Below are 22696 nucleotides of genomic sequence, written 5' to 3' on the forward strand. Positions count from 1 at the left end.
TCGGGCCCCAACTACCTTTCTGAGAAGGGAACTTTGCTGTTTTTAAGAGAGAGAGAGAGAGAGAGAGAGAGAGAGAGAGAGAGAGAGGGAGGAAGAGAGAGAGAGAGAAGGGAAGAGAAGAAAAGCCACCATGAGAGTGGGGTACAAATACAGCAGGCAACGGAGGCACGAGCTTCGGGCGAGGCCCCCTCCCCCGGCCCCGCGGCACTAGGCGTCTGTGTCTGTTATTTACACATTCACAAACCTGCAGCTCTGTTCACTGGGTGGGTGGGGGGGGGGCGATGGAGCTCCCCCCTCCTCCCTCCCCTCCCCCGCGGTCAGCTCCAGTGTCCTGGAAGGGGGTGGGGGGTGGGGTGGGGAGGGCAGGTCAGTCAGTAGAAAGGGGAGGGAGGGACAGAGACGCGTGACAGTGTCTGGGGGAACCGGAGCCAAGGCCTCCAAAATAAATCTATTTGTAGCATCTGCCAGCACTGTGAAGGGGGGTGAGGAGAAAGTCCTGCAGCCGGGCACCCGGGGGGGTGGGCGGGGGGGCCCTGCGGGGGGCTGGGGAGGGGGTGCGTGCCCTCTGCGTGTGGGCGGCACCCCACACTTGCTGCCCGCGGCCTCCTGGGCCCCCCGCCAGAGCCACGGGGCGGCGTCTCCCAGAGTCAGAGAGTCCTTGTTCAGTAGATGACCTCATAAACCGTCGCCTTCTTGTCACCGGAGCCCGTTACAATGTATTTGTCATCCGCCGAAATGTCACAGCTCAACACGGAGGAGGATTCTTTCGACTGTTGGGGGTGGGGGGGTGGGGGGGAGACAGACAGAGAGGAATTCATTCCCTGCGTCCTCCTCCTTCCTCCTCTACCGCGCAGCCGCGGCCCAGCCCCCATCCAACCAACCACGCGGGGAAGAAGGGCCGGGAGGAAAGGCTGATCTCCGCAGAGGGCGGTTCCTCAGACGGGCGGGCGCAGTCCTGAGCTGTAGCTCAGGTGCCCCGTGAGCACAAAGGAGGTCACGGGGGTCGGCGTGTGTGCAGTGGCACATGCCCCGCCCCCACGTCGGCAGCCACGCCCCTTCCCTGCTGGGCCCCACTCTGAACCACCAATCGGAACAGGCGGCCTGGCAGGGACGCCTCTCTGGGCGCTCAGGTGCCAGCCCCACTGAGCCCCGGCCCCCTGGGGACGACCCGTCTTGGGTCTCCATCATCTAGACAGGGAAGGGATCCGGATCCGGACAGGTCTGCTCCTCACCCCCAGCCCGGGAGTGGGGTGCGGGGCGGCGGGCGGGCGGGTAGGACGGGGTGGGGGGGGGGGGCGCACCTGGAAGATGCTGGCCCCGTACGGGGTCCGCCAGGCGTTGAGGAGGTTGTCTTTCCCGGTGCTCACGAACCATTTGCCTGCGGATAGAGAGCGGAGGAAGCTCAGGCCGAGGTCGGTCACCCGAAGCCGTCGGGCGGGCGGGCTTGCTACGGTGATGCCCGGCTCCCGCTTTGCCAAGCCGATTCCCCAGCGCCACACGGGGCGCCCCCCGCCGACCTCCCCGCCGGGCCCCGAGGGCTCACCACAGCAGGCGAACTTGAGGGACAGCACGCAGCTCTCGTGCAGGTGCAGCTGGTACTTGTCCGGCTTGGTGTGGTGCAGCACCTCCACGTTGCTACTCTCCATGCCCACAGCCAGCCACTCCCCGGTGGGGCAGTACCCCAGAGAGAAGATCTGTGGGCACACGGACGGCTCAGGCCCTCTTCCCCCCCCTCCTCCGCCACCCCATCATCCGGCCACCCGATGTCTCAAAGGACCCCCCCCCGTTAAGACAAAGATAAGCAATGGAGAGTACACACAGCAGCGCAGGGCATTCACAGCCAGGCCGGGTCTAGGCCGGCAGAAGGGGTTCACGCCAGAGCCGGGCAGGGAGGGGGCCCCCCGGGCCCCCACCCCATCCATCATGAGCCAAGGGGACGGCAAATCCCCCTCGACGGGCTCCCGAATCCAGGCCTTGCTGCCTCCTTCCACCAGGCCTCACCGGGCCCGGTGCGGGGGTGTGGGACCGGTGGGGCGGGGCGGGGCGGGGCGCGCACCTGTGAGGTGAAGTCGTGCTGCTGCAGCTGCCGGCCCTCGCGCAGGTCCCAGGAGCGCACCGTGTTGTCCAGGCCTCCCGTCCACAGCTTGGTGCCGTCGTGGGAGATGTCGATGCAGCTGGCCCCGTCCGTGTGCCCCTGGAACTGCCTGCAGGGCCACGGCGGGGGGGGGGGGGGGTCGAGTGAGCCCCGGTGGAGGGCCCCACGCCTCTCTGGCTCAAGCCTCCCCCTCCCCCACACACACCCCTGGAGACATACATCCTCCCCCCCTCTGCCTCCACGACCCCTCCAACAGAGCCATCTGCTCTCTTAGGGTGCCCCTCACCCCAGCCGACCTGAACGCAGGGCCTCCTCAGGCAGAGCCACGGTCCTGGGGACCGCGCCAGGACCCCAGGACGAGCCGGGGGGGGGCCTCCCTCCTCCCTCCCTCCCTCCCCGCACCCCCTCACCTGACCAGCGTCTGGTTGTGCAAGTCCCAGACGGCGATGTTGCCGTCGCTGCAGCAGGAGAAGCAGACTTTGGCGTCGGGGCTGATGGCCAGGGCGTAGCAGGCGGGCGCGGAGGAGGTCAGCTCGGCCTTGATGCGGGGCGTGGGCGAGGCCAGGTCCCAGATGGTGAGCGTGCTGGCCTCGCCGCCCACGATGAGCGTGCGCCCGTCCGGCAGCAGCTTGCACGAGCGGATGTAATTGTCCCTGTTCTGCAGGGACAGGAGCGGGGTCCAACGCGGCCCCCCCCACCCCCCACCACCCTGGCCACCCGAGATCCAGCCCTCCGTCCTCGAATCCACAGCCCTGGTCACACACGGGCTCCCCGGGGAAGACCAGGGAGGGGTAGCCCTATCCGCTGCTGGCAAATGAGGTGGGGTGGAACGCTCTTCCGGCCAGCCCAGGGCCGTGCCAGGTCCCCAGCTCCGCTGGGCCTGCGCTGAGGGGTGGGGGGTACCCCTTACCAGGCAGTCGAGCTGGGAGATGGGGCTCTTGCTGCCCGGCTGGCTGATATCCCAGATCTTCACGCAGCCCTTGCCCCCCGTGTAGACGTGCCGGGTGGGGTTGCTGATGGTCACGGCGCACACCACCTCCCCGTGGCTCAGGGTGTTGATCTGCCGGGCGTGCCTGGGGATGCCGGGGCCCGCCAGGGCATCGTGGGGGAAGGGCACGGGCTGGATCTGCCCGTCGGCGCTCACGTGAAAGGAGTACGCCCTGGAAAAAAGGGGGGGGGGGCACGGACGGTCACCCCTGCCAGCCGGCGCGGGGGCACACGGCCCCGGACGGCCACCCCGCCCCCTCCCCCCACCCCCCACCCCGACCCCGCTGCAGAGCTCCCTCCCGTAAATCCTGGAGACCCCACAGCTCCGAGGATGGCTTCGATCACATCCCGGCCGTGAATCTTGCTCCACTGACACACACAGAAGCAACAACACGCACGGTACACGCAAGCAACACGTATAAGCATACGTACGTATGCAATGCACATACGACAGTTACGTAATCAACGGGGAGGAATGTGCACACAAAAGATGCATAGGAGTTTTACATGGGAGCCAGGGGGGAGGCAGCCTGCCCAGCCACCAGGAGCTGTCAGGGTGGGGGGACAGTGTCAGTGCGGGGGGCTGGATACCGTGGGGTCTCGCCATGAAGCCAAGATTCTCCCCCACCATCCAAGTACCACCCGTACGTTCACCTCTTCCTCTTCGAGAAGCCCGGGCCCGGGGGGGGGGGGGCGGGGCAGGGCCGCAACCCCGGGTACCCCCTTCTTCCCACAGCCAATGAATGAGCAGGGACTCAGGGCTCCACTGAGCCGATCACAACCGCACCCCTCCTCAAGGGCCAGGCAATCATCCCGGGGATGAAGCGCATGGTGAGGGAAGTGTGGGTGTGTGTGGGGGGGAGCCCCCCCCTGCTGCCCCACAGACAAGAAAGCCGGGCTTACGGTTTTCCTCCGGGAATGGTGGCGAGGCTGGAGGGCAGGCCCGTGGCCCGCATCGGGGGGTGAGGGTCAAAACCAACCTGCAAGGCAAGGCAAAGCAAGGGGCCCTCAGTAAGCCCCCACGCCGCCCGCCCGCCCGCCTGCCCGTCCTGTCCTGCCACCGCCCGCCGGGAGCGGACGCTCGCCTCCATACAGAAAGCCTGGACGGTCCGGCAAGTGTCCCGGGAAGGGGCCTCCCGCCGGCCCCGACTCTAACGCCCACCCAGTTCCCGACGCACCCGCCTGGGACGCAGGGTCCCACGGGGCCAGGCGGGAGGGGTGCCGGGAGGCTGTCGTGCACAGGGTCCCCCCCCCCCCCAGAAACCAGCAGGCAAGTGGGGGAGCCTACGGCATGGCCACCCCCTCCCCTCCACCTGCGCCCTCTGGGCCAAATCTGGACTCAGATAAAACTCCTCCCACAAGGGTATCCTCACCCCGTCGAGCTCAGAACTCCCAGCCAGCCAGCCCCCCCCCCCCCCAAAAGGAGCCAAAAGGTCTACGTACAGCTCCAAAGCTCACCATGGGCGACCGGCCGTAGGCGGCGGCGGCGGCGGCGGCGGCGGCGCTCATCTGGGGCGGGATGTTGTGGAGGCTGGCGTAGGCACTGGGGCTGGTGAGGGAGCCGTTCATCTCGTGGTGGCTCATCATGGCGAAGGGGGCGGCGGCGTAGGAGCCGGTGATGGAGATGGGGGCGCGCAGGGCCGAGGCTGGCGGGGGGAGGGAGGGCTCGGTGGGAGGGGCCCGCAGCTCCTCCTCGTCCTGTACCCCCCCCCAGGCAGCTGCTGCTTCTCTGGCACTGCCCCCTCCCCCCCCCATACACACACAGGGATCCCACAGCCCCCCTCCCCCTCCCCCCGCGGCCTCTCCCCCATCCCAGCCGGGCCGTGCAGTGCCTACCCATTATACCTATGGGGTCCGCGCCCGGAGGCCTCCCGGGCATGGCCCGCAGCCCTGGGGTGGTGCTGGTGCCCGGCGTGGGGGCGTCGTTCCGCGGCGTCGGCGTGTTGGACTTGAGCCCCGGCGTGGAGGACTTGTCGTTCTGGGGAGGGGAGCGACGGTGTTCCCAGGGCTGGGGTACGGACCGCCCCAGCCTGGTCCCCCCCCCCCCCAGGAAGCCCGAGCCAGCACCACTTGGGGACCCAGAAACGTCCGCGCACCAGGGTGGGATCCCCGCCCCGGTGCTGCCTCTCCCTCCCCTCCCCTCCCCTCCCCTCCCCCACCCCACCTACATGACCAAGCTCTTTGGTCTTGGAGGACGGTGTGCTGCTGGAGGAGGCCACCGAGGCGGGACTGGCCGGGGCGTCCTTCTTCAGACCCCGTGCCTTGTCCAGGCCGTTCTCGGGAGGGGAGTGGGCGGGGCTGACCCGGGGCGTGGTTGGGTCCTGCAAACAAACACAGCGCGCTCGGGGACCTTCACAAAGCCCAGGGCCGGGCTGGAGCCCCCTTGGCTCCAGGAAGAGGAAGAGGGAGGGGGAGGGATAGAGGGCGGGGAAAAGCTTGATTGACAGACTGGGGGGATGGGCCGCTAGGGTGGGGACAGCAACCTGCCCACGTCCAAGTAAAACAGGCTGGGAGGGGCTGGGCTCCCGAGGAGAACCCCCCCCCGCCCCGCCCTGCTGAGTGGACCCCCGGCAGAGGGCAGTGGACTCTAGGAACGGGGAGACACCTGCACTGAGCTCTTCCGGGCCCCTGAACTCAGCCACCGCGTGGGGCAGAGCCCGGCTCGGGGCCTCCTGAGCCCACCAGATGCCCCAGGAGGCAGCGGGGAGGGTGCCCCCCCCCCAGGGCATCTCACCTCATTCGAGACATCCACCACCAGGTCATCACTCTTGTCCCCGTCGCTGTCCTGCAACCAAGAGAGCAGCCAGCAGGGCCGGTGAGGACCTGACCTCCGAGCTGCTTCTTCTAGCCCAGCCTCCGGGGGCCCGGAGCGCTCTCTCTCTCTCTCTCTCTGTCTCACAGACGCCCACCCTACCACTGCACCCCAACATCTCGCCCTCTGTGTCTCCACGGTCCGCTGGATTCACGTCCACCACCCGCGCCACGAGGCAGTGTTATTCTGGACCCGGAAATGCCACCGCTCTGGGGGTGGTTACCCGCCTCATTCACCCCCTAGGGACACGCCCAACTCGGGGTGCAACGTACCCAGAGCTACGGGGCAGCCAAGTGGCCAAGAGAGAGACTTGGGACCAGGCCCCGGGATGTCAGCTGCCACCTAGCTCAGCCCGGCCATGTCCTGCTAGGGCCCCTCCATGCTAGAACATCACATGACCACGGCGGTAGCGAGGCAGAGCTGGGTGGGGCTCATAGGGCCCAATGCCAGCCACGAGCAAGAAAGCTAAGGGACGGGGCGCCCAGGCCCGTCCTGAGCTCAAGCCCCGGTGTCGGCACGCACACCTGAGTGTTTAACATGCATCACACACGCTTTCAGCCAAGCACCGGTGGCTCACAACCTGTAATCCTAGCTGCTCGGGAGGCAAAGACCGGAGGAATCCAGGTTTGAAGCCAGTCGGGGGCGGGAAAGTGGGTGAGACTCTCATCTCCGACAAACCACCCCCAAAGCTGGACGTGGAGCTGGGGCTCAAGTGGCAGAGCCCTAGCCACTGGCAAAAACAACGCCACAAGACAACAACCAACACCACCCTCGGGAATAGCACTCAGGTCTTGAGTTCGAGCCCCAGGACCAACAGCAAAAAAAAAAAAAAAGAAATAAATACAAGTCCATGGGTGAGTGGCTGATGTCTGGAGCAGCCTACGGGGTTGCCTGGGGCTCCCCTGGAGCTGGCTGGGATTCTGGGAGCCCTACGGAAGACCCCCCCCAGACCTGAGAGAGGCCAGGATATGGCTCTAGCTCCCACACGGTGGGCGTGAGCTCCCTGCCCCCCCCCCCCGCCCCCGGGAGCACAGGCTACAGTTCAGCCACACTCTGGGCTCCACCCCACCCCTCCCCACCCCACCGCAGCAGCCCGGGAAGCCCAGGCTGGACGTACGTATCGGCTCAGGCTGTCCTTCTCCTCGGCTTTCCTTTTCTTGGCTTCCATGCCATAGTCCGCGGAGCCGCGGTGCTTCTCACTGGCCCGGAGGCTTTCAGAGGGCGACACCGAGTTATTCTGAAAAGCAAAAGGAGGATTCGGGGAGGGGGGGGGTCTACACCTCACACGAGGGGCGACATGCTTCGAAGCCCACGGGTGCAGGTGGCGTGAGAACACAGAGGGGCCGGGAGATTCGGGTTCTCGTGCTGGGCCGGTCATTCGTGGCCTGGCTGGGGAGCCCGGCCCCAGCTTTACGGGGGGGGGGGGGGGGAGACTTGCCAGAGAGCACCCCCCCCCCTTCTCTAGCAAGAGCTCCTTGGGGGGCACAGCAAGGACCCCCTGCCTCCGGGCATCGCCTGTGTGGCGTCTGCCACAGTTACATGCTCAAAGCAGGGACGCGGGAGGTTCAAGGATCTTAAGTAAAAGATGGGTCAGAACCGGGGTCTCAGGCGGTGCAGGAATCCAGAGACCGACAAGACAGTGGGCACCCACGGCTGCCAACAAGGCCCTAAGGGCCCACCAGGCTTCCCCACGCACCAAGGCCTTTCCCGCCAGGCAGGAAGGCCTCAGGGCTGACGGACACCAGGGCCCCCGAGGGGCTGGCCGGGGCTCAACGGCCCAAAGCGTACGTGCATCAGGCCTGGGGCAGTGCGGGCTGAGCAGCCCTGGGGATCCGGAGCCCTGGGGGGGGGGGGGGGGAGGCAGAGGCCAGAGCGTGGGCAGGGGGACTGACTGGGCATTGGCTGTCCCTGAGTGGAGGGAGGGCTACGAGCTTGACCAGTGCCCCTGAGGCACCGACTGGAGTCTCCTCCTCTCTAGGGGGCCCATCGACACCTCAGCACCCCATTCCCGATCCCTACCCTCTCTGAGCTTTGAGCCTAGCGACAGGGAATGGAAAAGGCCGGCGGCCCCCCCAACCATCCCCACCCCCCCCCCTTGCAGAGTGGAGAGGCATGGCGGCGTCGTGGGGAACAGAGAAATAACGGTTCAGAAGAGAACAGCCCAGAACAGCCCCGAAGGCAAAGTTACCACCCCCCCCCCCCGCCCCGCCAGGGCAGCAGGGGCCCAAGGGCAAGTGAGCAGCCAGCGGGCAGTGTTTGGGGGAGCTGCGGTTGCGGGGGGCGGGGGGGGTGTGTGTGTGGAGGATGGGACTGGGCGGGAGCCAGCCACAGAACTTAATTTCCTTTCTTAAGCCCAGTTTCTGGGCAGCCCTTCCCTGCCAAGTTTCTGCCTGCAGCAAATTAAAATGGCAGAGTTATCAAGCCTTGAAGAAAAGATGGAGGTAAATGGGACTACGGCTCAACCTTGCCCACAGCCGTGCACGAGAGAGAAAGAGAGAGAGAGAGAGCGAGCGAGGATGGCGCACAGCCGCAATTCAATTAGCTGTTGCAAGCGCCCGCAGAAAAATCACCGTCATTTCATTTCATTTCCTCCAATGGGGGGCGGCCTCCTCGTGCTAAGCAGAAATGCTTCCAGCCCCCGGGCTGCCTGCCCCTGGCAGGCAGGGGAGGGGGGGGGGGCGGGGAGGGGGGAGGGAGGGAGGGGAGGGCAGGGAACGGGGAGGGGCAGGCAGCAGCTCGCGGTGGGAGCACAGCAAGCTCTTTCTTCTCATGCAGTCAGGCTGAAAACCCTCCCTGCTACCGGAGAGCCGTGTCAGGCATTTAGCGGCATCGATCCAGCCCGCCTCTGGCTGGCAGGCGGCCAAAAACTAAGTATTTTTTATTGCTTGGGCTACGCAAGGAAATATGAATGAAGCCACCTCTAATTGGACTCCAGACTCACCCCTCTGGGACGGCGTCCAGCCCATCCACCCGTCTCCCTCCCGCTCTGTCCTTCCTGCTCCCAGCTCATCTGTTGACAACCTGATTTCCAAAGGCCGATTATTCCAGTCTATACCAGCCAACACCACCCATCGCCATCACACACACACACACACACACAACCCACCCTCTGAGCACCTGCAGCCCAGCCATCCCACCAGGCTGGCGGATCTGATTCACCCCTGTTCACCCTCCAGCAGGCCCCCCCCTCTTGTGCCCCTTTTACTCTGGGCTGTGCCTTACACGGATGTCAATGGCTTAGCTCTTGGGGGTCCCCCGAGGGCTTCTAGCTTTCATCAGCAGGGGCTCAAAGCCAAAAACATACTGAAATGAGGATGTTGTAAAAGACCCAGAGGCTTTGGGGGGGTTCAAGTGCCCACTCACTTGTGGGAGTCCTATTTAAGGCGGGGGGGGGGGGGGGAAGGGAGGGGGTCTTTCCAACAAAGCCGGTTGGGCAGGCTAATTCCCACGGAGCGCACACAGAAATGGCGGCCAAGAAGGCAACCTGCCTCGTAAAGCTGGGGCCAGAGCTACGCCCGAAAGTCCAAGTCAGACTCGCTGCTACCCAAACTCCCCCTCTAATGTTTCCAAAAAAAATAATTTAAAAAAAATGCCAGTGTGCCATGGATTCCTCAGCCTCCGTTACCCGGTTTTCTTCAGTGCCTACCCACTCCTGGGTCCACACGGAGACCTGGATTTCTGAGCACACAGTTGGGGTGAAGAGTCACGGCAGCCTGGCTGCTAATGGGGGTGGGGGGGGGGTTTGAAACCTCAGCCCAGGAGGAGGGAGGGCAGGAAGGGCGGGCAGGAAGGATGAAGGCTGCTGTCTGGGTGGTTAGCTAACTGACCTTCCAGGTCCCGCATGACACGGAGGTAATAGGCAAAGCCATCCTAGCCGATTAGCCGGCCCCAGATCCAAGGACGGCTGTGAGGAATAACAGCTCTGCTAATCGCGGGAGGATTTTCTTATCCAGACTCCACCGCGCTGGTGCACAACCACCTTGGAGCCACCGTGCGATCAGAAAGATTTACAACAAATCTCGGAGCTTGGCAGACACATGGGCGGCCGAGCTTTCATGTGCATGCTTGCTAGCACTTTCTAAGCCAAGTAAAAAAGCCCAGCACAGGGAGAAAGAAGCCTGGGGCGTTGGAAGGAAAAGGATTCAGCATCAGAAGGCTGCCGGGCTTCTGCCATGCAGGGTGGGGGAGAAGCCGGGGCCAGGGGTAGAGGTACCTGGCATCCTTTACCCTGGCCTAGCCGCCCCGCGCCCGCCCCCCCCCCCCCCCCCCCGTGACTCCACAAAGCCCTTCCCAAGAGGCAGGGCTGGTCAGCTGACCATTTCCTATGACCTGGAATCAGGGCTCACCTAGCCACACCTAGCTTCCTGTGACGTCATGAGGGGGCCACATTCAACGGTGACCAGAACCAGCCCACCCCCCCCCCCCAGCCCTCCTCCTCCTCCCGAGGGGTCCAACAGAGAAGCCAGGTCTGAGAAGGCATATACACAGCACAGCTCTCCCTTCAACTCACAGAGCAGAACGGGGCTCCCCCCCACCCCCAGGCAGCGAGACCATCCCTCCGCACCCCCCCCCGCCCCCCCCCAAGCAGGCCCAGAACCTCATACTCACCGCGCTGGAGTCTCTCTCTTTGGGGAAGGGAAGTAAAGAAGACAGCAGGAGGGTCCAATCCCCAGGGGAGAAAAGAGGAAGAACAGCAGAGGGCAGAGGTCAGTTTCGGCACAGCTGGGTTTGTGATCGTCTAAACAGCGCTCACCCCAGGATTCCAGCTCACCCAGAACAGGGGAACTAGGAACTGGGCGTCAGCCGCACCATTGTCCCCACTTCCCAAGAAAGGGACAGAACGGGTGGGTGGATTCCTTCTTTTCTTTGCTTAATGGCCACCATTCAGGGCCTTGGCCGGGGAGCTTCCTCCAAGCTCCCCGGGAGGCTGAGACGGCTGGTTATCCGCTCAGCTGCGGGAGGAGCTCTTCCGGGTCATGCAAACCAACCCACGAGAGACCCCAAGCCTGACCTTTGGCTCCCGCCGGGACAGGCGAACACCGCCCCAAGCCCCCTCACCCAGGGCTCTCCACACGGGTCAGCGCGGACGGGGCGGTCCTTCCGCCGGCCCCCCACGGTGCCCAGATGCCCTGCCCACCCCGGCTCCCCCAGGAGCCCCCCCCCACCCCCCCCACCCCCCGCCCCCCGCGAGCCGCACCTCTGTGGTCCAGTTCGTGATGGCTCTTCTCGTCCTTCACAGCCAGGTGGGCCTGGCCGCCCAAGGCGCCGAGGGCCAGCAGCCCGGCGCTGCCCCCCGTCACGGGGGGGATCCCAGGAGGCTGGAGGCCCGACGGGTGGGGTGGCAGCTGGACCGGGGGGCCGTGCGTGGCGTGGGACAGGTGCTGGGCCTGGAGTTGCTGCTGCTGCGGTGAAGGTGATGGTGAGGACAGAGACGGGGCCTGGCCAGGCGGGGCGCACCAGGGTCCCAACCCCGCCCCGCCCCAAAGGGGAGCAGGGCAGAGGCAGGGGGAAAACGCACCCCCCCAACAACGCGTCGTGCACTTGGAAACGCACCGCGGGCAGGGCCGCGGGACCCCATCTTTTAAGCTCCCAGCTACAGCCTCCCACCCCAAGCTGCAAGTAACCTGGGGGGCGGGGGGGGGGGAAGACGCCCCAATCCCAGAGCTAGCTTAAAGAGCCGGCGGGGGCAAGGCGAGCCAATGGGGGGGGAGAGCCAGGAGCAAGATGAGCCCAGGGCCGGTCAGAGCAGAAAACGGGGCGTCAGGAAGAGCAGCCCCTTCAGGACCGGATGGGGCAGGGGCTGAGCCCCAGCTCTGGGCCTCACTGGCCCGGTGGCCTTGGGCCGGCACAGATCCACCTGCCCAGCCTCACACACTGACACAAGAGGAGACGGGCGAGGGATCTTCCGAGGTCACCGCAGGTTCCCAGCCGTCCTGACAATCTGGCTCAGGATGTCTCAGAATGTCCCCATGGGGGGGGGGGGGGGGGAGGCGGGCAGGCCTGTGCCTGGAAGCGCGGCATGGTGGGCCATGCAGATACCCTCTTCCGCACACAGCCTTCGGGCCAAACCAGTGCGGGAGGAGGCATCCGGGACTCAAGGGACAGACGCCGGCTTCCCGGACGGATGGACTGCCCGGCCAAAGAGGCGGGATCTGGATTCGAGTGTGACACCTCCCGCCCGAAGCAGGTGTTCGCAAGAAGGGCTGGTGGGGTGACAGCAAAGACCCCCATCCTGGCCGCCCCAAAGGGCTCCGGGCTCCGTCTCTCCCCTCTGAAATGAGCGCCCAGGACCAGCTGGGAGCCATGGTACCCATGGCTAGGCCCTCACTGAAGCTGGTGGTGGGCTGGAGGACTTGATCTGCCGCAGGAACCGGCTTGACCAGAGCCCGGGGAGACCTGTAGCTTTTGGGCCAAGGCGCCCAGACTCTTCTCAGTGGGGGCTTACTTGCAATTCTCCTCCTCTCCTTTTCTATTTTTTTTTCTTTTGGCCAGTCCTGGAGCTTGAACTCAGGACCTGAGCACCGTCCCTGGCTTCCTTTTTGCTCAAGGCTAGCACTCTACTTGAGTCACAGCGCCCCTTCTGGCTTTTTGGGGTGCTGAGGAATCGAACCCAGGGCTTCAAGCGTGCTAGGCAAGCTCTCTACCACTAAGGCCACATTCCCAGCCCCTCTCCTCCTCTTTTAGAAATATACATATACATGTTAAAACATATCTTATTACAAAAAGAATCCGTGCTCACTTTTAAAAATGTGGGTTGTGTATGTGTGTGTGTGTGTGCGTGCACACACCAGTATCGAGGTTTGAACGCAGGGTCTAGGCACTCTCTCTTAGCTTCTTCACTCAAAGCTAGCACTCTACCACTTGAGCCATAGCTCCACTTCCGGCTTTGTTGGTTTATTTCAAGAGACAAGACTCTCACGGACTTTCCCACCGTGGCTGGCTTTGAACCACGATCCTCAGATCTCAGCCTCCAGTAGCTAGGATGACGGGTGAGCCACGAGCATCTGGCTTAAAAGCAATGTCCTTGAGGACCCACTTAGCATTTCCTGCTGCGGTTGGACCGTGGGAGGGAGCTCATCCAGATCCCGTGGGCCCCTCTGCCTCTAAACCCACGGCTGGGAAGCTACTGAATTCTGCCGCTGGCACCGACTCAATAAATCCCCAGGAAGCAAGAAGCAAAGCACACAGTCCGGTTTCACAACGCAGAGCCAAAGAGACCACGAGGAAGACACGAGAAGGGAAGAAGGGCCACGTGGCTCCCCAGACTCAGCTCTGCTGGATGGAGGCAGACAGGCGAGCTCCTCCCGGGAACGATTCTGGGTCTCAACGCCAAGCTCACGGGCCGCTGGTACCCAAGGGAGACCACGTCCCCTCCACGGCCGGCCGCTTCCTGGGGATGCTGTCCCCCTCCTGGCCAAAGGGGGGCCTGTAATTTCTAAGCGTTCTAACAAGCTCACACTCTGGAGGAGCAAGACCGCTCGAGGCAGGACTTCCAGCTCTATCCTTTATCCACCATGAGTCCCCGACAGGTCAGCTGACCTCTCCAGGGGACTGCAGCCACGGTCATCCGGCCATCCCAGGGTCCCGTGGGGAGTGACACGCTCCACAAAGCCCTTCACGCAGACTCGGCAACTCGCAGAGTTCCAGAAAGACGGGGCGGCCCTGGTCCTATCCACGCCCGCACCTCTCACGGTCCCCGCACGGTTTCCCGTACCCCTTTCCTGGATGAACAAGCAACACGCCGGAGAGCACAGGAAATAAATCCACAGAGTTCTGCACACGTGGCGATGGCTGGTCTGAGGCCCCGGGCAGAGGCGCGGCTGGCCTGGTTCCTGGTTCCCGCCGCCGGGCTGCTCTTCTCTCCCCTGCCACTCATCTCCCCGGTCTCTAGGGCAGGAGGGACGGCGCCAACTCCTCCCTCTCGGCGGCGAGGGTGACGGGCTGTTTATAGCTTCCAACTGGGGGCTTTCTCTGTGTGGCAGGAACGGCCAACCAACCACCAACTCCAGCTTCCCCGGGAGGTCTCCATCCGTGATCTCAAAGGAAGTCGACCAAGCCCCCCCCCCCAAAAAAAAAGTGGGGGTGGTGGGTGGTGGGTGGTGGGTGGGTGCAGGACGTCTGGAGCCGAGCCCTTCCTGGGTGCCCTCTTGCTGCTTCTTCCTGAGCTCTTCGTGGCAGAACACAAACACTTGGGCGACGGTGCGATGGGGGCCCCCCGGGGGCACTGGCGGGTCCTTGTCCTCCGCACCAGCCCCCCCCGCCCCTCCCCCCGTTGAAGATGATGCGTCCACTCAAGAGGCAGCGGGGAGCGTGCGTCGTTCCCAGAGCTCCGATGATTTATCCGGGGTAACCCCGAACCCCTGGCCCCGAGCCCCCACAAGCGGCAGCAAAGGCAGGGTTCCTCACACAATTCACGACAAACACGGCCTCCCCCGGGGACGGAGAGCCAGCCCAGGGCTCCAATTATTTCCTTTCACACAGCTCAGTGGTCCCCAGGGCTCTACAGAGAACTAAGCCTTTTCCGGGGCTTAATAATGGCTTTTTAGAGCTCACAACCACCCCTGTGATCTCCGTTCAGAGGTGGAGAACAGGTTCCAAGGGCTGCAAGAAGCGAGCACAGCTACGCGCACAGCTACGACAGGGGTCTGAGGCCTGGTTTACGCCCACAGGGCAGGGCAGACCCCGAAGCCCCACCACCCGGCCTACGGGGGCAGAGCTCCATGAACTCCTTCCTACACCACTCGTTTTAGGGACAAAAGATGGCCCGAGATAGCCCAGAGTCACAGAGGAAAACATCAACAACAAGCATTCTTTGCTTCACAGCCAAACAAACAGGCCTGTCTAAAGCCCAACGTTCTTCACCAGGCACGGTGGGCACGCTTATGTAATCCCAGCCCTGGGGAGGCTGCAGATCACAAGTTCAAGGACAGCCTGGGCTACAGAGTGAGACCCTGTCTCAACAAACCAAGGTGTAAAAAACACACAGAGCGCAGCAGGGGGGGGGCGGGGAGCCCAGTCTGTGCTGGCGAGGGGGGGCCTAGACCTTGCAGAGCACCGGCTGCCCTGTGTGGGGATGGGACGGGACTTCTAGAAGGTCGGGGTGAGGCCTGGGGGCCCCCCTGCTGGAAGCCACAAGGGTAGGCGAGAAGCCATGCAGGCTGGCCGCGGACCACGACAAGACCCCAACCCACAACGCCGCAGCGGCACAGCGCACGCGGAAACCGAGACAGCTCTGATCCCGGCAGCCAAAGAAGGGCGGACCACCGGTGGGAGGGCACGGGGGGGGGGGGGGGGGGGGCGGTGCGGGAGAAGGCCTGGGCTCAAGGTGATCCTAGCGCCTTCACTCCTCAATGGCAGGACACGAGGCGAATGAGGGTTAGCGATGGACCCCACACGTGCCTGGCACCCCCTTACACTGGGGACTAGAAATTAGGGGTGCCACTGGGGAGACCCCCACCCCAAGTAGATACAAGCCCCCAGGATGCTTAGGGAGTTGGGGGGGGGAGAGTGGGGGGAAGCGCCATTCTTTGAGGCCAGCCAAAGTCAGGGTCTGTCTCTGCTTCGGGGAGGTGAGAGGAATTAAAGGGCTATACACACGGTGAATGGCAGACTGGGGAGTCCACGTACCCCGATGATGGCGTTCAGCTCCGTCATGGTGACCTGCTTGGCGCGTTCCACGGCCTGAGCCACCTGCTGCTGGTGCTGGGGAAACGGGGGAGGGGGAGGGTTAGGCGCAGGGCGGAGGGCTGGCTGCGGTGGGAAAGCCCCCCCCCACCTCCCACCCCCCCCACCCCCGCGAGGGAAGGCTCCTCACCTCTTGCGACAGGAAAGGCATGATCTGGGCTAAAATCGTATTCAGCCTCTTCGCAATCTCCGTCTGCAGAGGAGGGGGGAAGAAAAAGCAAAGAAACCGGCGTGGGTAACGGGTAACGCGCCCGGGCGCAAGTTCAAGCCCAAGCGGAGGGACCGTGCGGCCCCTCCCCTCTCCGCGCTCCCCAAAGCCCAATTGCAGGACACGGGGCCCTGCACAGGTATGGCACCCCCTTAGGCCCCCAGAATAAACCAAACTGCTTCGGGGAAAACTGCGGTCGTTTCTCTCCGAGCTCTCTGCAATCCCAGCGCTCAGATCAAGAGGAGGGGACACGAGGGTTCCCCGAGTCCAGACAGACAGAAGGGCCTAGCTGCACGGGACCGGCAGCGCTGCAAATCAGTCCTCAACTCTCCTCTCAGGCCCGAGCACCGGGGCTGCATCCCAGCACGGGCGGTCGTCAGAGCGGCCCTTCCTCGTCGAACTGGCCTGGCAGCCCCACCCCCCCCACCCCCAACGACCCCGACCCTGGAGGGGAACTCCAGTCGTGTGCACTTAAAATAAGACCGTGTGGTCTCATTGGCCTGGGCCTGGGGGAGGTTCTCAGGGCCAGCAACCCCTCCAGAACTGAATTAGAGGGAGCGAGGGAGGGAGGGAGGGAGGGAGGGAGGGAGGGAGGGAGGACTCACACCTGTCATCCCCTGTCATCCCAGCTACTCAGGAGGCTGAAATCTGAGGATCTCAGCTTAAAGCCAGGAAAATCAGAGAGGCTCTCATCTCCAATAAACTGCTCAGAAACAGCTAGGAGCGGTGCTGTGGCTCAAGGGGTAGAGCGCCACTCTTGAGCGAAAAAGCAGCTCAGGGACAGTGCCCAGGCCCTGAGTTCAAGCCCCAGGACCAGCACAAAGAGAGACAGAAATAGAGACAGAGAGGGAGGGAGTGGGCCTTGAACTGAGGAACCCGAAGGGCGCTGCTGTCAGCAAAGCTGGCCTGTCCTGTGGCTGTAGCCCTGGTGGGGGGGTGGGGGCGGGGGTGGGGGCAGGCTCTCCAAGCTGGAGGGGCCTGCTGGGTAAAGGTCTATTTTCTGAGACTTTGCAGAAGGACAGGCCATCACGGATCCTCGAAGGCAGACAGCTCCAAGGGGAAGGTGGGGGACACAAGGCTGACTCCAACAGGGGAGGGGCGGGGAGCCCCCCCGGCCCTCACCAACAGTGGGGAGAGGGTGCACGTGAGCCAGACCACTGCAGCCACCTGGGGGGGGGGGCGCTTCTGGGCTGCTGCCGCCCCCCCCCTTAGCCCCGAGGGAGGGGCAGGCTCTAAGCCCTCCAGCTCCTCTGCTGGAGGTAAGGGATCCTGGCCGGCTGGGGTTTACTTCCTCTTGGTGATGGGTCAAAGGTCAGGGTGTCTAGTTCCTCTAGGCAAAGGGCCAAAGGTCAAGGTCTCCACTGCGGAAGGACACAAAAGGGAGCTGACCACCCCCCTTCCCTACACGGGGTCAGGCGGGGAGGCTGAAAGCCAAAGAAGGGAGGTGGACAGACAGGATGGAAGTGAACACGGAGGACCGGCCACCGAGAACCGCTCTCTAACGAGAAGGCGGCCTCCCGCCTGCAATCCCGGCCACTCCGGAGGCTGGGGTCTGAGGACGGACGGCCGCCAAGTCCCAGGGACTCATCTCCAACGCACCACCGGAAAGCCGAAAGTGGAGCTGTGGCTCCAGTGGTAGAGCACCAGCCTTGAGCCAACAAGGCGAAGGACAATGCCCGGGCCCTAAGTTCAAGCACCAGGACCGGCTCCAAAAATGAAGAACAATAATCAGGACCGGTCTAGGAAACTCCTACTCCGACCCTGAGAGAATACGCCCGTGACCATCTGTCTGCCTCGGGCGGGGAAACCGAGGCCCGACAGCTCATGAAGCAACTCCCCGCAATGACTTCCGGCCGACGCCGGCCGTTCTGAAAGAGCTCAGAGAAATATTTTTTTTTTCCCCAAAGACAAATGACCGTCAAGGTTAATGATCGACGAGCACTTCTGATTAGACCAGCTGCCCAAACAGCACTGAATCCAACTCAAACAGCCCCAAAGCATCCGCTCCAAACGTGAAGGAAGGGCAAAAGAAAAACACAAGGATCAAGGCACGTATCACCAACTGGAACAAGAGGGGGACAGCTCCTGTGGGGGGGGGGCAAAGATCTGCTCATCAGCCGGGACAGTGGGCCAGGGGACCCTCCTCCCCCTCGGACCCACTGCGCCCTCAGCCTGGGATACTGGAACTTTCTGAATGCGGATGTCTCCCACAGAGCATGGACCTGTGTCACGGCCGGCTCCTCCTGCCAGGCTCATTGCGCGATAGCTAGGATTACCGGCTGAGTCACGGGCCCCCCGGGCCCGCCCATCCTTTACCTACTCCCTTCCTGCAACGGAACACCGCTTACAGCTACTCTGACCAGCACCTGGATGATCTAAGTCACCCAGCACCTGAGGACTCTGAGCACGCGCCCATTTTAACCTCAGCCAAACCTTAAGCCAGGTCGGAGGAAATCCTGCCACTTTAAAGAGCATCCCACAGCCGGGTGATGGTGCTCACGCCTGTAATCTAGCTATACTCAGGATGACGACATCTGAGATTTGTGGTTCGAAGCCAGCCCAGGCAGGGAAGTCCTAGAGATTCCCATCTCCAACGAACCACGAGAAAACTGCAAGTGGAGCTGTGGTTCCAAGTGGCAGAGTGCTAGCCTTGAATGAAAAAGCTCAGGGACAGTGCCCAGGCCCCGAGTTCAAGCCCCACAACTGGAAAAAATAGAGAGAGTGCATCTCATAACCGAAAGCCACACGCAAGACCTGACTTCCGCTCCCAACTCAGCCTCTATTTGAATGGGTGGCAATGGCCGTTACCAGCAAAAAACCATGGCTCTCCGGTGGGCTTCAAATGCCTGTGAGGGGGAAGAGGCCAGGAAGGTATACAACCTACAACGCGTCTGCCTTCCAGCGCCAGGACATCCTCCCGCTTACAGATTGCTTGTGGGCTTGCTCAGAAACACGACCGCCAACTTCCTCCATCCAGCTCCATAAAACAGGTCATGGCGTGAATTTAAAAGAACCACAGGGACAGGCAAGGTGGCTCACGACTGTCATCCAGCTACTCAGGGAGGCTGAGATCTGAAGAAGATCCCTGAGATTTTCAGTAGAGGCATGCCTCGCTCTCGAGCAGTAGCGCGCCAGCCTTGAGCTAGGACCAAGGTCCTGCATTCGCTATTCCAGCGGGGCCAACAGCAAAGCTGCACAGAACTGTCGGCCTCTCCAGGCTAGCGTTAGCAATGTGGCGTCAGGGGGCCTTGGGAAACAGGTCCCGGGCTCTGTGCCTTACAAGACACCTCTAGAATCCTGCGTGTCTGGGGTGGCGCGTCTCAGTAAGCTCTGGGGGGGGGGGGGGTGGGCACAGAGGGGGGAATCTCAGAGCTGAATCTGGACTTTTACCTGGTTCCCTGACAACTCTAGCGTGTGCAGAGGAAGTACACCTGCTGCCCTGTGGGGTTTTAAACTTGGCCTGCTCTGAGGGCACAGTACCACCTGAGCCAAGTTTTAAACTTGGCCTGCTCTGAGGGCACAGTACCACCTGAGCCAAGTCTCCAGCTCTGCTTTTCGCTGGTTATTGTGGAGGTGGAGTCACAAGGATTTTTTTTTTTTTCCTCTTTCTGCCCATGGCTGGCTTTGAACTGAAATCTTCCAGCTCGTCGTAGTCTCCTGGGTAGCTGGAATTACAGGTGGGAGCCACTGGCACCCGGAGAACCTGCTTCATTCTGAACTAAAATCAGAGGTGCAGGAGGGGGTGGGGTTCAGGTGCCTTTCCATGGCCCCAGGCACTACCATCAACCAGGCACCAAACCACTGGGAGATTCCAGAACCATGTTGTTCGGGCAATGTTAACTTAAAAATATCCCCGTGCTATTTCCTAGGCAATTCGAAATGAATCGCTTGTCAGTGATCAACGGAGATGATATTCTTTGCCAGTTTCTCCTTGGGCCCAGCCAACAGTATTTATCAACACAGGAAGGAAAGATGGGGAGACGGAGGGGAGACAGACAGCCAACGGGGCCCCATCGGCCAACCGCTGTCCCCGGCTAGGCGTCCCAGACAAGGCGGAGCTGGGGAGAGGCTGGCTTTCAGGGCTGGAGGATGATGGGTCAGCCTCCCTCACGCACGCACGCACGCACGCACGCACGCACAAATCGGTCAGATTACAGACAACCACGGCGTCACCATTAAAGATGCATGCCTGCGGAGGGAGCCTGCTGAATTCTTCATGCCTCAGCCCTGGGGCCCGACCCCGCCATCCGTCTCCTGGACTTGGGCTGGCCTACATGGACACCCCCTGTGCCAACTCCCATGTGCCTTTGGCGTGGAGAAAGGGTGCATGCGGGGGGGGGGGGGGGTCGCGCCCAGCGAAGAGCCAGGGGGTGTGGGTACCCACAGGATGGCAGAAGCAGGCACACCCCACTCCCCAGAAAAGGGCGGGGTGTGAGGGGGGGACAGGCCTGGCTGGTGCCCACATCTAACACCCACCCCTCCCTCCCTCCCCCCCCCCCCCCCCCCCGCCACCGCTCTGAGACTCTGAAGGCTTTCATTTCTCACATCCTCAGTCTCCATCCACCGGGCTCCCTGTTAACAAGATCCAATAATCTTTAAATATTTGTTCACTTTAATTTCTCGGTACCCAAACACATTAAAAACTCAGCTTGGCTCCCTCCCACCCACCCCCACCCCACCCCTCCACCTCCCGGTGGGAGGGAGGGGGAGGGCTCTCACAGAGCTTGCTTGTAGGGAGGGAACAGGGCAAGCTTTTCAGAGGACACCTTCCCCTCCCACTGGCCATTCAGCCCAGGTGCCCCCCTCTCCCCTGCCCTCCCCCCTGCTCCCTCCAAGAAACCCCCCCTCCCTCTCTCCCCCACCTTCCCAGCCTCCACAGGCCAACTCCTGCCAGGAGGAAAATCCTCATTCATCCCTAGGGGTTGCCATGGTAACTCCCCCCCCCCACCTAATCCCCCTCAGAGCATTATGCAAATCTCCTCGGCCCTCCACAGGCAGTGGGAGCCACAGGGCAGGAGCAGGGGTGGCTGGTTACATTCTGGGGGTCAGGTCCGGGCTACCAGTGAAAGGAGGGACAGGACATCTGAGGACAGGGCGCTTCGGGAACGCGAGGTGAAGTCCAGCAGAGAACACACTGACCCAGCCAGCTACCCTCAAACGCACAGCCGCAGAACACATCTCCTTCCGTTCACAGAGGGAGCTGGTCAGGCACTGGGGGGGGGGGGGGGTCAGGCCCCGCAGATCCTAGCTCCTCAGGAAGCTGAGATTGGAGGAGGACTGCGGTTCAAGGCTCGCCAGGGCGGCCAAGTCCCTCCCTGCGACTCTTATCCCCACTGAACCACCGAAAACGCCAGGAGCAGAGCCGTGGTTCAAGTAGTAGAGCGCCAGCCTTGACAGGAGCAAAGCACACATACATGCTGAGTTCAAGCCCCAGTACACACACACACACCACACACACACACACACACACACACACACTCACAAGCACACACACGATCGCAGAAGTTGTGGCATTTCAGGGGCTTTGTAGATCGAGCTCAGTTAATCTGTCTGCCAACAGTCTTCTCCCCCACGCCAGCCCACCTTGAACCAGCAGAACCAACACCTGCAATTCAACCTCTCCTCTTCCGGATGAAGCCCAAGGCTCAGAGAGGGACAGGAGCCGCCCCGGGGCTCACACACAGCCAAAGTGGAAGTCTGAGATTTGCGGGAGGCAGCGCGCCTCTTTAGCGAGAAACCTGGGCGGTGCCGTGGGGGAAAAAAATGAACCAGGACGGGGCAGTGTTTGAGACACTGAGCAGCAGCGAAGGTCTGGGTTTGGGGGGCAGCCAGCCCAGGGGGCGGTTCACGCCGCAGGTGGAGGCCATCCCCAGGGGTGCCAGGGGTCTGAACGCACTGAGCACGCGGCATCTGTCCCCGGCTTGCCTCTCCCGGGGAGACCGCAGCCCACCAGTTCCGAGGCCCGCTGGCTAGGACCATCAATCCCCATTTAACCGTTACAACTGCGAAGCGGGTCCACAGAGGACGGAGTCTACACAGCCCTTTGGGGCCCCCACTCCCCCCGGGAGCTGCACACAGGCACTGGGGGACCTCCAGCCGGGGGTCAACATCCGGAGTCTGGCTTCATGCAACATGGCACGACCTGACGGTGACGGGCGAGGCAGGGTACTGTCACCTTAGTCCCTCTGAGAGGGTGCTGTCACCTCGGTTCCTCTTACTTCCTCAAGCTGCTGAACCCGGCACGACAGGCACTGACCAGCTGTCTCCTGGGGCAGGGGATGGATGGGAGGACGCCCTCCCCCCTACCCCTTCCAGAACATACCGCCGCCCGCCAGAGGTCCTGTCCCCCTCCGCGAACGCCCTTCCCCGTCCTCCCTCTCGGTCAGCAGAGGAGGACTCTCTCTCTAGGGCCTGGACGGGCTCCTGCCCAGCCCCACAGCCACACGCCTGAGGGCTGGGCAGATGGAGGTCGCTGCCCTGCTCAGGGGGCATTCCCGCCCCCGTGGGGAGGGCGGGCTGCGCGTGAGCCTGGGGGGGCGGGGGCGTCCTCCACTCCCTTCTTCCCCAACCACCTCAACCTGGGTCCCCGGGCAGCTCCTGGTGGAGATACAGATATATATGGGGTATTTTTTTTTGGGGGGGGGGGAGTCCCATTTTCCAGCCATTTCCTCCTCAGGGAAAAGCTCCTCCAGCACTACAGGAAGGTGAGGGGGGGGAGAGGGGGGAACCCCACACACCGGAGCAGAGGGCTTCTGGGGCTTCCCGGCCCCATCATTCCCGCCCTTCCCACAGGTTGACCCTGCTCCTACTGGCCAAGAGAACCCCAAGACAGTGCCAGCCTAGGTAAAAGGAAGGGAGACAGACGCCCGTCCCCCGGGGGCCTTCGACTGGTCCAAGCCCGCGGGACCCA

General features: G+C 63.0%; 1 protein-coding gene across 1 annotated transcript in view; it reads right to left on the reverse strand.

The window, feature by feature from the left end:
* Window positions 1–297: 297 nt before the first annotated feature.
* Window positions 298–22696, reverse strand: part of Tle3 (TLE family member 3, transcriptional corepressor) — a 28211-nt gene continuing 5812 nt past the window's right edge. Inside the window, 16 exon segments of the mRNA XM_048369318.1 lie at window positions 298–770; window positions 1302–1378; window positions 1544–1694; window positions 2057–2204; window positions 2506–2753; window positions 3006–3255; window positions 3986–4062; window positions 4541–4728; window positions 4928–5060; window positions 5251–5403; window positions 5817–5867; window positions 7012–7131; window positions 10503–10519; window positions 11092–11293; window positions 15522–15596; window positions 15709–15771. Coding sequence (XP_048225275.1) covers window positions 663–770; window positions 1302–1378; window positions 1544–1694; window positions 2057–2204; window positions 2506–2753; window positions 3006–3255; window positions 3986–4062; window positions 4541–4728; window positions 4928–5060; window positions 5251–5403; window positions 5817–5867; window positions 7012–7131; window positions 10503–10519; window positions 11092–11293; window positions 15522–15596; window positions 15709–15771 — 2061 coding nt within the window. The 3' untranslated portion in view covers window positions 298–662.

The sequence above is a fragment of the Perognathus longimembris genome, chromosome 20, assembly GCF_023159225.1.
Source record: "Perognathus longimembris pacificus isolate PPM17 chromosome 20, ASM2315922v1, whole genome shotgun sequence".
Lineage (NCBI taxonomy): Eukaryota > Metazoa > Chordata > Mammalia > Rodentia > Heteromyidae > Perognathus > Perognathus longimembris.